The 17,682-nt window shown below is 35.6% G+C and overlaps 2 protein-coding genes across 4 annotated transcripts in view; both read left to right on the plus strand.

Annotated features, from left to right (window-relative positions):
* Positions 1-7,650, plus strand: part of LOC121962937 (uncharacterized) — a 29,526-nt gene extending 21,876 nt beyond the window's left edge. For 2 of the 3 annotated variants that reach the window (XM_042513272.2, XM_042513271.2), the window contains 7 exons: positions 1,076-1,357; positions 1,717-1,793; positions 2,702-2,879; positions 3,762-3,824; positions 4,058-4,135; positions 4,845-5,089; positions 5,184-7,650. In XM_042513272.2, the coding sequence (XP_042369206.2) occupies positions 1,076-1,357; positions 1,717-1,793; positions 2,702-2,879; positions 3,762-3,824; positions 4,058-4,135; positions 4,845-5,089; positions 5,184-5,273 (1,013 nt within the window). In that variant the 3' untranslated portion in view covers positions 5,274-7,650. The remainder of the gene's footprint in view (positions 1-1,075; positions 1,358-1,716; positions 1,794-2,701; positions 2,880-3,761; positions 3,825-4,057; positions 4,136-4,844; positions 5,090-5,183) is intronic. The other variant, XM_088074265.1, reaches the window with a different exon arrangement.
* Positions 7,651-13,002: 5,352 nt separating this feature from the next.
* Positions 13,003-17,682, plus strand: part of ptgfrnb (prostaglandin F2 receptor inhibitor b) — a 71,397-nt gene continuing 66,717 nt past the window's right edge. Inside the window, exon 1 of the mRNA XM_042512948.2 lies at positions 13,003-13,414. Coding sequence (XP_042368882.2) covers positions 13,369-13,414 — 46 coding nt within the window. The 5' untranslated portion in view covers positions 13,003-13,368. The remainder of the gene's footprint in view (positions 13,415-17,682) is intronic.

A 17,682-nucleotide genomic window follows, 5' to 3' on the forward strand; every position in this document is an offset into this window, starting at 1 on the left:
AGTTTCATGGGCTCTTTGGCTGTTGCTCAAACTGAGCCGTACTTCTGCATTTTGGAGCTGCATAAAGAAACTTACCAGCCCCCCTCTCTCTTTCTCTCTTACACTCAAACCTGAAATCAGACCAAATGGTAAAACTAGGCAGTTTTTAGGAAATATAAATCAAAGTTATGTCACTGCACTGACTATTTCTCTCCTGATATGTTTTCGGAAACATATTTTAGTGCTGTGTTTAGCTATAATAACGAGAGACTGTGAACAGGTGGTGAGAGCTATATGTATTGTTAGACCAAAAAACAGAGATCAAACTGTAATACTAAGCAGCGGTGATTAAATAAAAACCACTAAGCTGCATATTTCTTGCCTCAAATCTTTGCAGAAACATGTTTTAGCTTATCACTTCCTGTAATAAGAGATCTGAGTGGAAGACATTGTTTCACACTGACGGGTTTGCATTACGTTACTCACTTGCTTGGGGGTTCGGTACTTTTCTTCCTCTTGAGCAAAAAAAAATTCCACAGTCCTTATTCTCTGTTTTGTCTGGTCATGTAGCATCAGTTTTAAATGTATTTGCATCTTTCTACTTCAGAGACTGCCCAGAGACGGGCTGTATTTCTGTGAAATACTTCTTTAAAATACTTCTTTAAATTCCCAAATTTCAAGACGTAATCTTTCAAGATATTGCAAAGCATCTAAGAATTGCCGAAGATAGTCAACATGATCAAGATAACCTTCTCATCAGGAGAACTGCCGTGAGGAAATCCTCTGGCTCAACTACAAGAACATTGTCCAAGTGGTGGAAATTGGGAGCAAGATAAACATTGATGATGGACTTGTATTTTGGTTTGTTCATAGCGTCATTACATCTACAACTACTTTTTGCAGTGAAATCTGGATTTTGGAAAGGATATTCATAATCCAAAGAAGATGAGTGCTAACATTTTGGGAAACACCATCACGCTAATGGTGATTTCATGCTTCCCACAGGATGTTTCCACCAGGTGTAACAAACACTCTCACAGCTAAATTTGCCATCTGATTCTCTGTATTTATTTTACCTCTCTCTTTTGTTCCACAGATATGTGTGACCACTATGCTGCAGTAGGCAAGAACTTCACTGTGCCTCTGCCCCACAAACTGCAAAATGCGGAGCGACTGATATGGAAGCACAACAATGTGAAAATCTTAGATCGAAAGCCAAACAACGACTTTATCACTGGAAGGAGGGAGATGGTTGATGAGAAGGGATCACTGAAGCTTACAAATCTGAAAAAAGCCGATTCAGGGGACTACACCCCTGAGGTTTACAATGCAGCGGGAAAGTCACAAGGACTGAAAGTGGCACGTTTATGTGTACTGGGTAGGTAAATTGCTAATGTTTATGGTATATCCCAAAAACAAAGGTCTTCAGCCACTGAAACAATTTACATCAAGTTATCTGTCAAATATATTCCAATATTTACACACAGTGCGAAGATGAAATATTTATAACTTTTTAAATTCTTTATGTTGTCTTCAAGTGTGCTGTGAGGCATTAGACGCTTTTGTAGGAGTAAAATATAATCAACAAACATTAAAAAGCAAAATTTGGTTTAATATAATGTCATTAGTTCAGAACACTACATCTTTTGTGATATTTTGATAATTACAGTGTTTTTACAATGCATAATGAGCACAACTTCAATTCATGTTTGATTAAATTACATCTGCTCTACTCAGATTGGGTCCCGAAGCCAACAGTGAAGATGACTTGTCCCAGTACTTCTGTCACATTTACCTGCAAAGTTACATCTCCGGTGAGAACAAAAGTGCAATATGTTTTATTTACAAAGCAGTGAAGGGCCACGCCGTAAGTGCAGTATTTTCAGAATTATTCTCCTGCACAGATGTGTAGAATGTAAGTTATTAATATCTTACAGAAAAGTGCATGAAATTGTCTCCCGCCACCTTCTCTCCCCCTCTCTCTGTCTCCTCCCCCTGCTGACAGTTACACTATACTGTTATGCAGAAATTTTGCAGTTTGCGGATTGGGTGCTTGATTAACACATTTTTAGCAACTCATTCATCTTTTTGTGTGATTTTATATCCACTCCTAACAGTACTAAATATGACAAATTCTTCTCACTTTCTGCAGAAGCACCTCCACTTCAGAGCAGAATTTTTGGGGTGTTTTCAGAGTCCAGAGCTCCAATTTTACAGTGCCTGAGCGTATACAGGGTACTGCAGTCTCATGGGCTTTTATTGAAATTTTTAGGCTGTTTACCTGTGCTAATTAGAATGAACTAGCACGTGCTGTCAACCTACGCAGAAAGTGAGATCGATTATTCAAGAACACGTGCAAACAATGCTGGGGTTTAAAAAAAACGTTCTGATTCAGATATTTCTTATGACCTTTCTTAAGAACAAATTTAAGAAAAAACTAAGAAAGATATTGGTGAATGAGGTCCAGAATTTCTACTGGATATTCCTATTTCACAAACTACTCAGCTTAGCCCTCAGCTGTGGAATACTGGATTACTAAATCAAATCCTCGAAAATAATCTGTGTTCTTGAAAATGCGTTCAGTGTTCACTGTAGTTCATCAGAGTTTCTCACATTTCAGTTGTGCTGTAAGGTTTTACTCTGGGTGTTTTCTGTTACATTTAAGGCCTATGTACTTTTATTATAACCGTCTGTTTCAGTCATTAATGCCATTTGTACCCAGCAGACCAAAGAGCTCAACTTTGAATGGCTTCAAAACAACAAGGTGATAGATAAGACAAAAGGTAATACTCTATCACGGGAAGCCAAATCAGTGGAAAAAGATACCTTCAGCTGCAACGTTTCCAACCGTGTGAGCTTTATGATCAGTGCACCTGTGACACAAATCTGCTATAAGCCACGTGAGTATTATCAAGTGGTTACTGCAGCCACATGTCTCTGTGACTTTTAGTTCACGTATGATGGAAATCACACAGTTTAATTAAATGCAGTATAGATTATAATTTATTGCATACAGAACAGTGTTGATAGCACTTGTTTAGTATTAGTATTAGTATTAGTATTCTAAGGAGGAATTTGAAATAAATTTATATTCTTCCATAAGCGATAGCAGATATTATTGTGCCCCCTTGTGGGGAAGCAAAATTATTCATTGGAATAATTGCACCTATCACTTCTGAAAAGCACAATCATTTAGTGGGATCATGCATCTATTTCTTTTGGGGAAACAAAATACTGTACTGGAACAGTTGCACTTATCACTTACGGGATAATCACACTTTTGTAGAAGCACAATCATTTGAGTGCTTAATAATTCAGAGGGATACCTATCAGTGCAGGGAAAGCACAATCATTTACTGGATAAATAACAACTATCATGTTTTGGAAAGCACAATTATTTATTGGTATAATCGTACCAAACACTTTTGGGGAAACACAGTAATTCAGTGGGATAATTCAGCCCGTCACTTCTGGGAAGGAACACTGATTTAGTGGTTGGATTTAGGCAGTAGCAGTATTTAGGATAAACTTCAGTTTCATTTCTTCTTAAACCACGTTTTGGAAAAATGACAATAAATCTGCCTTGTACTTTGTAATAGCACCTCTCACTTCTGGGAAAGCACAATAGTTATATAGTTATTAGTATATATAATATATATATAATAGTGCAATAATTAGACATGTCTATCTAACAGATAATTAATGCAATTTATGTCATGTTTTCAGAAAATACATTGAATCAATACTTTAATATGTTTTTTCTCTCCTCTTTCCTTCTCAAGAGCCCATTCTCCCTGAAAAGCTTTTGGGAATTAATACCTGGATTTTTGTGGGCGTCGGAGGAGGTATGTCAGCTCTCCTGGGGAGCTCGTTGGATAAAGCATGGCAATATTAATTATCATATTATATTATTATTTAACTTTTGAACTGTATAAATTTCTCCTTGCTGCATACTGTGCATTATGTGGCACAGCTGAAATATCATGGAATTATGTGGAAAGAAACTAAACTTGATATGCAGTTGTTGAATTTTACATAATTTAAGTCAGTTGTCATTATGATTATCCATCTTTATTAGGTATTGCTCTGGTGCTGATTATCGTCGTTATTGTTTGCTGCATCTGTACCAAACGGAAAAAACGTTTGCAAATGAAGGGTAAGGATTTTATTTGTTTGTTTACCACCTAACTGTCATAATTCAACCCTCGACATCACCTTTGAAACGTGGAAAAAGTCAATGAGCAACTTGGCAAAACGTGTTCACAAATGACAGGAAACATGTAAATTTGGGAGAAGAATAAAAAGATAGTCAGCAAAAAATGTCAGAAAAAAAGTGCAACTTTTTGGTGTATTCTTCTTAAGTTGTACACTGCATTCTTCCCATGTTTTAGAAAGAAATCAAGCAAAATTGCTTAGGTTTTTTTAAAAAAAGCATATTTGTAAATATCATTATATATATATTAAAGTATGTTACAGCATTATTATTTTTTAAGCACTTTTTAAGGTCATATACTTGTTTGTCTTGGTTTTTTCTTTGTTTTTTTCTTTGCTTTGCCTTTGTTTTTACTTGTTTTTGTTTTTGTGTGTGCAGATTTTTAGGTAATTCTCTTGTACTTTTTCCAGTTATTTTTGCAAATTTTTGTTTCATTTCTTCTTGAGTTGCATGCTGTGCTCTTCCCATGTTTTAAAATGAAAATCAGTAAATTTGCTTAGCTTTCGAAGGGTTGAAAGTAATGTATAAATAGAGAAGTTCAATTAAAAGTGCTTTTTTAATTTAACAATAAGATACACGTTTATTTTCTTGCCAAATTAGTAAATGTGAATCATCAGACTGGAAATCTATACTTATTTTACTTAATCAACAGAAGAGGCTGAGCTTCGTTTGAAGTGGAACAACGAGCAACAACAACATCAACTTAATCAACATAATCCTCCTCCTGACCATCAACATCGTCATCATCACCATCACCATCACCATCACCAGCAGCAGCCGGCCGGCCACACTGGTCCTCGCCAGCATCGCTCCAAACAGCACCGTGACCAGCAGCGTCCCAGAGCCCCCGACCAGCCTGGAAGTTTCCCTCAGCCCAGCCCCCGACGACCTGCACAGGTAAGAGACTAATGTGGATCTTTGGAGGAGCTCTTAGAGCTCAACACCAAATTTAAACATCAGTGTGGTGTTTGATCTCTATTTGTCCTTTCAGGCCCCCAGGCCAGTTGATATGACTGATGACGAGCAGCCGCCTCCTCTTCCTCAGCCCAGGAAGAAAGCTCCGAAAACACCAAGAGTGTGACATCATGTGAGTGTTGGAGTTTAGAAAATGTAGTCCCTCCTCTTTTTCTAAATTCACCTGCTCTCCTTATTTTCTTTGACTTTTCTTACCTGATTTATTACTCTCCTCCTTTTTTCTCTATTGATACTTTAATCCAAACTCGGCCAGATTAAAGGCCTCTCACTATTAAACTTCATGATTTCATCCGAATGAGGTGAAAATCAGTTTGATCAAACTAATAGTTTTTATGAAGTGGTTTAAAATCTGTTAAAGCAAACTTAAAGTTTTTAAAGCTGAAGTCAAACTATGAATCTTCATAAGCTTTCAGTTTACTGTAACGTGATAAACAAACTTGGTTTGTATTACATTTTATGTCATTTGTTATTTTAGTCATCATAACCTTATACAGTGTTTTCACAGTCATGAAAAACCTGGAAAAATCATAGAATTTCACAGTCACATTTTCAAGGCCTTGAAATATGTTATAATTTGTAAATATCTTGGAATATCATGGAATTGTGTTGATGTTATGAAATTGTCACAGTAATCTTCTATGGACAACCTTCCTAATAATGTAACATAGTGGCAATTTTATTTTCTATAGCTGATGACATATCCTAGCTCTAATATGTGACAGATTTTTCTTTACCATTGTCTACCTTTTTTTTTCTTTTTTTTTTTACACTTTCCTATGCATTTTATCTCTCCATCCATGTTTGCCAGCCAAAAAAAAATATGTTTGGATAGTGTTTGATTCTGATATGTTTGGGAAAAAAAGCTAGTTAGGCAAGAAAAAAAGGATTATAGGTCCTTAAAAAGTCATGGAAAGACATCAAACCATTTTCTCAGTACTACTATATAATAACCTTTTTGTATCTAATTACAAAAGGTGACTGTAAGTCTGTTGAATATCTTAAGAGAAACTTTGAGGTGCAAATTGACATCATTGCAAAGGAATTAACACATTAAGGTCGTTATTTCAAACTGTTATTTAGAGTGCTCTTGAATAGGGTTATTTTTATACTTATGTTGTTTTTCTACTTGAATTATTTAGATATTTATGTCAGATATCATATTTCAGCTTCATGGAATGATGCATAAATCCAGCAAGTAATACTGGGTTCTGTTACCAAAAAACTAGTGTGGAGTTACAAAATAACTCTGCAAGAAATCAAGGAAGCAAAATAACTGTTCCTTCAAACATTTAAGTTGTTTCTTTGGTTTCTTAATTTCACAGTTTTCTTGGGAAGATTCAGTTTTTTATTGCAGTGGTTTTATTTTCCATCTGATAGTTTTGTTTTTTCAGACAAGCAGCCAAAAAATGTAATGTTTGGGATGTTTTCATTGTGAGAGCCACATACGTTCACTGCAGAAAAAAAACATTATGTACATTTGTATGTAATTCTTTGATTTTTCTCAAATGCTTTTGTGTTGTGAATTGATGAATAAAACTATTTTTATGGCTGCAATAGACCAAATCATAATGTAATATACATTATACACAATAATAACTGAGGTGACTGTCAAGAAAAATTGTTGTTTTCCTCTGTTTAAGCATGGCAGAAAACAACGAAGAGTGGAAGAGAGTTCATGTTTTTCTTAGAGTTTTCTTAGAGTTTCAGCAGAGTAAATGATGGCATTGTACATGTCTGCAAATTTGGATATGTAAAGTTTATATGTTATTATGTTGCTGATATGTTGAAACGTTACATTTCAGCAACACTGGTTAATGTGCAGTTGTGTTTTGGCCAAAAAAACACTTGGTTATGGTTGGGGGCAAAAAACATCTTTGGGCTTAAAATACTTGCAAATGCTGGGATTTGACGTCAGAAAACACTCTGTTTTGGTGGTGCAAACATTGCTTGAAATGCAGTAATGTGACAGTAAAATGCACAACAGAAACGTCAGATAGGTAAGCCCACCGGTTTTGAACTCTTTAACTTTAATGCCATAATTGTAGATGAAATAGAAATAAATGAGCGCTGATTTAGCATATTTCCATAATCCAAAACAATTGCCAGTTGTCTGCCTAAAAGTTATTGTTGTTGGCGGTACATTGCGCTGATTTGGTCTTTCAGTCACACAAACACAGGTTATTGTTCTCTATGTTTTTATGAATTATGCCTTATTTGTGGAAACTTGCTTGATCTGCAGGGTTGACTTATGGCAGCACAAGTCAACCTGGTCATAACATGAATAATGTCATACATGTGTTAATATGCAAAAAACATTGTAATGTGTCATGTTTTTTTTTTTTAAATTTACCTTTAAAATGACCATACCAAAGCATTTACATTGTATCCGTCAGAGTGTCTGTTAAACCTGTTCACAGTGGGCTTTTTAAATAAATGCTGTCAATTCTGATGCAACTTTTCCAGTAAAATATGAGCAAAGGAAATGAATGTTTCAAACCGTGTCATGTTCACCAATGCAACCTGCTGTTTTCAAGGCAACGACGCAAGCAGACTGTGTGCGTGTGTGTGTGTGTGTGTGTGTGTTAGTCACATATCCTGTGCATTTTTGCTGAAAATGTGTTTGTGGTTTTGAGTGCATTAGCTGTACGTGATGAGCTCTGCCAAGTGCAAGATGACTATCTGGTGTGTGTGTGTGTGTTTGTGTGAGTGTGTACGAGCGTGTGCATGAGTGTGTGTGTCTGTGTGTGTGTGTGTCTGTGTGTGTGTGTGTCTGTGTACTTGCAGCTTCATAATGGCAATAGACAATGACAAAATTTGACATCAAAGACATGTTTTATTTTGAAGTATTCTCATTTTATTTTATTATTTTAAATGTATTTTAATTTTCTGCATACTACTTCTGTGCTTCATTATGCCGTTACTACACGCCCACACTTTGCTGCTGTTAAATGATTTTCACACCTTTTATTCCCTCTTTGTATGTTGTGCCCTTGTCATAATGTCCAATACAATGTATGAACTACTGTTTTAAATGTTGCATTCATGAAACTTGTGAAATATTTTGCAGAGGCGTCAAAATGAAGAGGGTGTAGCTGAGTAGCTGAGCATAGTGAATGGCATAGATATACTGCAGTTGGTAACTTGCAATGGTTGGGACAGTCAGCTGGAAGTGGTTTGGATAATATTGTTAAACCCCTTGAAACCTGAGGATACTTGATTTCTTTCAAATACACAGAAAGGTGCAAATAGCATTGAAAGAAGAAAAAAAGAACTCAAAATGTGCAAGAAATTGGAAAAAAAACAAACAAACAGGAAAATTACCTGGAAATTGTATAATTAAAATAATAGTACAACAAAACAAACAATAAAATGACCTGCAAAATGCACTTAAAAATTAGAACATTTCAGTCAAATCATTTTAAAAATGTAATTATAATAATGAGAAAATGGTTTTCACTAGATTTCTTTTTTTTCCATAGCAATTTTTCCCTAGCCTTTTAAAAATAATTTCTTGCATTTTGTGGAACATTTCTTACAATTACCTTTTCCCCTCATGTTTTTCAAAGAAGTCACATCAATTTGGTCATGTATCATAGGTTTGGATACTTGAAAAAGATGTCTGAAAGCACCACAAGAAAGCTGATTAATAGGCCATGTTAAAAAATATTGGCCCATATTTTTGCACCCCTGAGCATATTTATTTTGAATGTGCAGTGTTTTAATATTTTATTTTTTATTATTTCATTTTTATTTCTTATTATAGGGTTAATTAAATAAATAGGATAATTTTACAAATGTTGTCTTTTTTAAAAGGAAAATATTTTTAAAAAGTGACATTATAAAGATATGGGTTTTTTTTTTTCAATTTTAATTAAAAATCCTTCTGTCCAGATTGTCCCGGGGCAGCAGAATTTTGGGTAAATGCACACCTTGTACATTTAGCAAAATGATGGTCTTATTTGCATTAAAAAAAAGAAAAATTGTTGGCAGACACAGTATCTGTTCATGGATCAAATGATTTTCATTACTGTTAAAGTCGTCTGTGATACAAATGTGTCCCATCTGACTCTGCTCTCCCTCCTATGGTCCAACTTTTGTCTGTTCTCTTATTTTATTGTCATTCTATCTTTTTTTTGTATTTTGCTTCTTTTCTTTTCTTTAACCTACATCCTTATTTAAACTGTTATAATCCTGCAGTAGTGTTTAATTCCTCTGTTTACATGATAATTTGTTTTTAATGTTTGTTGTAGTTTACTTTTTTAATTCAAATCTTCTTGTACAGCTTAATTTGTGTTGGCAAAGCAATTTATTGCTCGCATTTAAAACTGCATGCAGATTTCCAAGAAACAGCACGTATGCCCTAGTATGCATATTCAGTGTGGGGTCAAACTAAGACAAGGAACAAACATCACATTTCCTGATTTTGACCTCAAATTTCATTTGTATTGACTCATTGTGTCCACTAGATGGTGCCGCTGTAGCTTCAGCTACAGCTCAAACATGCCAGTCTTATCAGATCGAATTCAGTTTCTGCATATTGTATGAATATGTGATTTTTTTTTCAGTTACATGTTAAAAAAAATTCTCTATCCCCCAAATCATCTTTAAAAACTTAATGTAATATCAGAAATATGAGTAATGATAATTTTCATACACTAAAAACACATCTAATAAATCCAAAAATATCATACTCAGCCCCTTCAAGATTTCTGGCCAAATTTTCACATGAAATGAGTGTGTCTGCAAATCCTTGAAAAGAAAAATACGGTCTAAAAAGTCATTAAATAGTCGCAATATCACACACATTTTGTTGAATTTAATTTATCTTTCTTTTCCCCTTATTTTTGTCAAAATATGCCAAGCTCTTCTTTAAAAAAAGTACACATTTCTAATGTTACACATTTTTAAACTAGCTCAAACTAATACTGTATTTTTACTTTATACTTGGACTTGCTCCCCTCTAAAATGTTGATTAACCCAACTCACTCTAATAACCGTATTCCAACATAAAATGCTGGACTGTATATAACTATGTACCTTTACCTGCAATGCTTTACAAGACAATTATGATTTTTCAAAAATAACAGTCTAAAATTTGGTTTAAAATGATCTCTAAAGGGTCTTAGAGAACATTTAATTTAAGTGTCTAATATCTGTAGACACCCTGACAATATACAATATTAATTCCTAAATCTGTATTGTTTTTTCTCAAAGGCCAGGAGGTGGCACTATAGGTACATGTTTTCTAGAATAGGTCAGTATTTTGACTTTTGAGGTGAAACGGTCAACAATGTCTTGCACTTAATCCAGCGTACTGCTGCTGGTGCCTCTACTGTTCTTTTACCTGAAACACTCTTTCTTTATACTTTCTTTCCTCTAACTAAATGCCCTATAGTGACCACAGATTCATAAAGAAAAGACAATATAACAGGTGGTTCTGTTTGCTTTTTTTAAAATAAAAATATTCTGTACCAAACAAGAAGTGTAAGATTTTTTTTTGTAACTTTTTTCAACTTTTCAACAAGATTTTCAACTTCATTTTCCCTCAGTCTTGATTTTGTGACAAATAATCATTTTATGAAATCACTTGTATGTTTTATGTTATGTACATAAAACTTTGCAAAAAGGGTCAAATTTTTGTTCAAAAAAGAAAAGAAAAAGAAAACAACCTCTTAAATGTGCTGCTGCTATAATCCACTTATTGTTTTTCTGTGAATAAAAGATTAAAGTCTGTGTAGATACAGAAATGAAATTAATTTACAACCACAAGCATTCACTACTATACCATTCAGATTGAGGATAAAGAGGTTTTGATGCCATGCTGGTTTGACTTTTCTGATTGCATTCTGACTGTTCATTGTTGCTTGCCTGCAGCTTTTTCTGCTTTCTTACAGTACACACATTTCAAATGGAAAAAAGATTTCAAGTTAATCATCTAAAATGTACGATATCTGAGGTGTCTGACGGCGACTGGTTTGAAGTTAAAGCCTGTTAGTCCATTAAAACCAGATCCAGTGCCAAGAATCCATGACCTGGTTAATGACTGATAGGAGAGTAGGGCAGTAAGATAAGACTGTGCCTCCTGTGTGTGTGTGTGTGTGTGTGTGTGTGTGTGTGTGTGTGTGTGTGTGTGTGTGTGTGTGTGTGTGTGTGTGTGTGTGTGTGTGTCGGTTTGAACAGATGTTGTGTGAGGAGCAGATGCCACCTTGTTGAGACCACATACAGTAGTCGGCTGCACACTTGTGTCCTCTCCGCCGCACACGTACACCTTTTAAAAATAGGAGACTCAAATGTATCACAGCAAATGACCCATGAAGTTTTAACCTTTGACCCCGAGGTTACGAACCTAAACTGCTCACCTCCTCTGGCCGGACAGTGAACTTTGCCCCGCACAGCGGGGCTGTGTAAATACACCACAGGACTCACACTGACAGCACGCATGTGGCAGCATGGAAAAATAAAAAATCTGATTTTATATTTATTTTATATAATTTTTTATAATTTTGATTTTATAGCAGTTACCATAGCTTTGAACGGCAGTGCATTATGATATTTTTATGCCAATAGGTCCTTGAGTTAGATAAGGGACTGTTCGTTAGTTATGAGGAGGGTGGGGGGGTACACTTCCAAAATATTTGTAATCACTGGGAAGGGAGTTAAGTTTTTGGATTTTGGTTTGAAGAGGGACATTCAACTTAAAATAGCTACATTTTGTATTTATTTTAAATACTTTCAGAATCCCAAAACCTGCAGAACAACCAGTTATATCGTCTTTTTTTTTTATGGGTTTGAAAAGCATTTTTTCTTTCTAAAATCTCCAGAATCACAACATTTGTCACAGCCAAATATTTTGGGATGGTTACAGTTGCTTTCATACTGCATAGACTACTTATAAAAAAAAATAGAAATAATAAGAATGCAAGAAAAAAAAAGTTTTTGCTACAATAGATAAAACAATGTCTACATATTAATAAAAAATGTTTTAAGAAAAATATGGGAAAAAATTATAATGTGATCTGTTATAGAACGAAGAAATTTATGAAATATGTACAAATAGACTTGAGACTACCTGAGTGACTTGAGGAAAAATGCACGACTGTCTCATCACCATAAATAACCATACTTTACAGTTTCTGACTGTGGTAAATGGTGTGATTTTAGAGAGTTTTAAATAAATCGCTCATTTTAAACAAAAACAAAAACAAAGTGTAAAAAGAAAATACACACACACAAAAAAAAAAATTAAAAAAAAAGAAAAATCCTAAAAATCAAAATGATTTGAAAAAGAAACCCACCCAAAAAATATATTTCAAATAAAAAAGAACCACCTCAAAATAAAATTATTTTACAAATTAATCATAACAAACATCCAGAAAACTCAGAATAACATAAAAGACACTTAAATGTTTATCAAAATAGTTGGTCATTAATAATTCAGTGGACTGACTCAGTGTAGCTGTGCTTGCATACACTTAAGAAATTTAATTTATAACAAAACATCATATGAACTCTTATTTTTTAAAGCAAAAATCTAAAGCGTGATGTTAAGTAACTAAAGCGTTTTGATAAATGTAAAGTAAAAAGTACATTAATTTCCCCTGAAATGTAGTGGAGTATAAATTATAAAGAGACATGGAAAAACAATGCTATAAGTGAAGTACAAGTGCCTCAAATTTGTACTTAAGTACTGTAGATGAGTAAATGTACTTAGTTACATTCTACCTCTGCTTTCACGTAATTTCTGCTAATATTTGCACCATAAACCTGGAGACAGTTTTAGATCGATATCGGGATCTCTGTCTTTCTCCACCTGGGACCTCCCCGTCTCCCTCTACTCCTCCTCCAGCCCGTCACCTAACTTCCGGCCACTGTCTCCCTCTCAGCTCCTCTCTGCCTCTATCGATCTCGCCCTCATTCCCATGCACACGTTAAACCGGTTCAGTGTCAGTGCGTGAACCGTGCAAACACTCTCGTCGGGATTTCCGTTTTGCAGGATTTTTGGGGGAATCACGCGCGTGCAGCCGCTTCGCTTTGCGGCTCCGCCCGGTGTGCGGTGCGGTGCGGTGCGGGCTCATATCTGAGAGTTTTATTGGATTGAGCGACTGGCAGCGGCGGGAGAGGACTGGTGTTGCCCCTCGCAGGACAAAGAAACGGGGGGAAATTAAGGAAGACATACAAGAGTGGTGAAGACAGGAGTGAAAATGGATAACTGTCTCCTCACACTCGCCTTTGTTTTTTTAATGATCGGTAAGAAACGTTTCTTTGCTTCACTATTGAGAGCCAATTAAGTCAGATACGTGTCGATGTTCCCCAGCAAGAGGAACCGAATGTTGAACCCTGTTCAGAAACCTGTCAGTTTTATTATTACTTGCTTGTCGGTAAGCTTTCATGTTGTCTAAAAGATAAACTACAACGTTTTATGTTTTCATAACACCTATTTACAAATTCGGCTTATATTAAATCCATCTAGCAACGCTACATGTCATTAATTTTGAACCTTTTCAACTGCTTCACACTGCTAGCCCCTGTCATCCACTGTGCGATTCGAATGAAGAAGCTAATGGGTGCAACAAGCTGTTAGACAAAAAAAATGTTGGTATTTAATGAATAAAAGTCTCAGTTGGCGTATTGAATGATGCCGAATTTAGGAGTGAGTACAAGATATTGTCAAAAATCAAAAAAATATGTTGTCAGATATCTCTGTACATGACAACAAGCAAAAAATGCCAAATATGGCACGTTGTTAAACGGGGCTTGGCACTGTAGTCTCACTGTGTGGGTTCTAGATAGATTTCCCTCCTTAAACTGTCTCACTATGTTCAAACTGCAAATGCAACGACTTCCTGAATTGTTGACTAATATTCACTGGGCTTAAGGTCAACAAAACACCAAAACATCATGAAGATGAAGACAAGGAGTAAAACTTCCCCTTTTCTCATTTAACTAAAATAGAAAACAGCCAGTGTGTGACAGTTCTGTTGTGGGGAGGGAAGACATAGTGTATAATTAATTCTTAAACACTTTTGAAAATGACAAGGAGAGATTATAGTTCAAGTTTAATGTGTTTCCTCCCATCGGTTACTCCTGTTTAGCCTCATTATCCCCTAAAGACTGGACCTCCATGAGGACCAAGTGGCCATCATGAGGTGACCAGCTCTGACAGGGTCCCATTAGCCCGCTTTGGAGTCAAACTGTGCTGGCCATCATGATGAGCCTTATTATTTGCCTTGTCTTCATACCAGAGTCAAACCAGGCTGACTAATTATCCAACTGGTTTGAACTAAAGGGCCAGACCAGTGCTTAGTCATTATCCTGTTTTCACCACAGAGACAAACCAGGACTTGTTCATCGGCCCACCTCTGGGCCAAATGAGGCCAAACAGAGCTGAAGTTGCCATATGTTTATGAGCACAACAGTGGATGCCATGGAGGCTCTTGTATGTGTATGAGAGAGAGGGACTTGGCTTAAATTAGTGCAGTGTAAGATGATCAAATGTCGCCAGCCTTCCTGTGGTGTGTGTTTCTGTAGGTGTGTGTATTCTGACGCTGCAGATAGGGAAGTGGCCATAGTGAGCAAATTACTTCCCTGAGCACGGACTCAGTTGTCATGCCTGACGCTCAGCAGCACAGTTTTGGGAACGGACAAGAAAATAAAAGCAGACTAACTATTGAAATGTCGCCATTTATAATGCAGTCTGCAAGCCCTACACCCCCAGATTTTGCCATTTATGTTTGAGAAATATTTTATGACCGCTGGGTCAGGCCAAGAGAGCACAGAGATGTTCAAAGTCAAGTTAAAGTTGAAGGGAATAGTGTGAGTTTGGAGCATTTACCATCTAAATTTAAGGAAGGAACAGAAACTGTACAAGACTATTATTAGGCCTGATTATAGGAACCACATTCGGGAAATCAATGTTTTTACTGGTGCTGATATAGCAGCGTAAGTAAATATAGATGCACTTGATTATCACAATATTATACACCGGATTCTTGCTAGTACGCAGCCCGGCCCCAATGTTAACCTCTTTACTTTGATATACTTTGATATGTTTGAACTCATAATAATAGATTAGGACAAGCAAGTTTCTGTGATAGGTCGAGATATCACAGCCCAGTCAAACCTATTTAAAGCTCCTCTAACCTGTCTTGGTATGAGTTGCCAAGTGTTGGAATATAATGATGCTAGATGGCACTCAGCCTGTGGTGCTAAATATGCCCAAAAAACACATTGAGCACCACAAGCCGAGTGCCATCTAATTATATTATGTTGAAGAGAAGGCAGACATCTCTATGGCCGATATCTCTAACACTCTGCAACTCACAGCAAAATAAATAGCACTGCACTTAAGAGGAAAATTATACACTTTTGACTTTGGGGTGAACTGTCCCTTTAAAGGAATAGTTTCTAAAAAGTTCGTTTTTAGAAAAAGTTTCGACATGTTAATTAGTGAACTTTAGAGCTGCTTGTGGGCAGATTTTGTTACCTCCATACACCCAGGTAGCTAAGCTAACTGTCTCATCAGATAAATAAATGTAATGGCGGGAGGGCACCGTGTCCCCTCTCTGCATTTAGCTGATGCTCCACACATGAAAATATGCCACTGTCCACTTTTTTCAGATTCTTGACTTGATTATCAAACTTTGCGGGTGTCTTCAGGCTCCGCTGGCTGTGCAGTATTCCTTCCAGGAGAGACAGACAGACAGGATAATTGAGTTTGAAAACCATAAATCTGAGCAGCTGGCCAAGAAATCTCTTTTTTGTGTGTGATAAATGTCCCACTCACCTCTGAGGTATATATGCTGGTCATTTTATGATATGGCACAGCAGAAATCTTATTGCACCTTCGAACGCAGAGAAAAGGACTGTGCAAAATGCAGAGTGTATTTGGATGGCTGCACCTCAGACATTCTTCATGCTGGATTTTCTAGAGTTGAATGAATCACTTTGTCATATTAGCTTGAAGTGCAGCCACAAGCCCTATGGTGGAATTTAAAGTGTCATACTTGTTAGACGTCATATGGCTCATGAGTGTTAGATGATTCATTTTTTTCACACTGCCATTAGTCTGTTTTTTCCAACAATGTCTTTATTGATTTTAGCAACAGTAAACAAGAACATACACAAATACCAGAGCAAACAAACCAAAAAAAGTAAATAATAAAAAAAAGATTTAACACACATGTAATCCATCCCAACCCTACCCCTAAAATGATTTAAATAAATAAAGATAGTAAAATGAAATAAAAGAATGAAATTAAATTTTATTATGCATGTGTGCACAAACAAACAAAAGACAAAAAATTGGAAGCACAATTTAAGTGCAATGACTGGAGATTCAGCACACCTGTAATTCACCCCCAACCTAATAAGAGTAAATAAATATAAATAAATAAGTTAAAGAAAATAAAATATAAATAAAACATAAAAAAACTAATTATAAATAAAAAAGAATGAAATGAAATCAATTAAATACAAACACTGAAGTTTAAACACATCTAATACTGTATTAATGTTCAAATGTTGACAATGACAAACAAAAGTCTTTGGATGTTTCAGAGGCTAAGTCCATTAATCTGGTTTATCTGATAAAGATGACCTAAAGCATGCGGACCGCTCCTGACAGAGAAAGTACACAGAAACCGTAGCATACAGTATTTTTTATGCGGTACGTATTTCACTGTGACTTGTTACTTACTAAAGCAGAAAAAGGCAGCAGAAAAAAGCTCGCAGTCAGCAAGCTCACACACATAACACCAGGCTAACTGCCAAAAACTCAAGCATTGATGGAGTCTCTCAAGTATTGGATGAAGATGGAGCACAGGACTTGTTTAAAAAGCACTTTTTTGAACCCAAAACTGATCCAAGTGCAGATTTTTGTTAGGAGGAGGACCAAGAAAGAAGACATTTGATTTTCTACACAAACTCCTTTTTTTGCAACAGTTTCTAGTAATATCTTAGGTGATGAGTCATAAATGACCTAAAAACAATACTGTATCAAACTGACAGAATTGGTTCTAGGTTATATCTGACTTAAGAATAAATGCTTACGCTATGATTCAGAACAAAAATTTTCCCCTAAACTTGATAGTTTTTGAAACCTGGACCATATTTTCCTATGTTTTTGTGAATAAGTAACTAATGAAAACAACCGTTTCTGAAACTGGTCCATTATTGAGCAAATATAATGGAATAAATATAATAATATTGTAGAAATGTCATAATGAATCCTACAGTTTCACTCTGCCTTGTTATGTATAAAATATTTTTAGAATATAAGAAAATTCTCAGAAGTACTGCATGCATTGAAGAGAAAATGCCTTTATTAGACATAGTTATTTGAGGAGTTTTCTAAAAATATATATATTTTTTGCCATTATTAAACCCAAAAAAAGGTTTATTCAATACTGCTATTTTTCCAATTTAAAGTAAAAGTATGGATTATTACAAACTTGGTTTCAGCAGTAAAGTACAGTTGGTCAAAGTTGAACCAGGACGCTAATCTGTAGACTGATGGA

The sequence above is a fragment of the Plectropomus leopardus genome, chromosome 24 (assembly GCF_026936395.1).
Source record: "Plectropomus leopardus strain MGB_pleo_1.0 chromosome 24, ASM2693639v1, whole genome shotgun sequence".
Lineage (NCBI taxonomy): Eukaryota > Metazoa > Chordata > Actinopteri > Perciformes > Serranidae > Plectropomus > Plectropomus leopardus.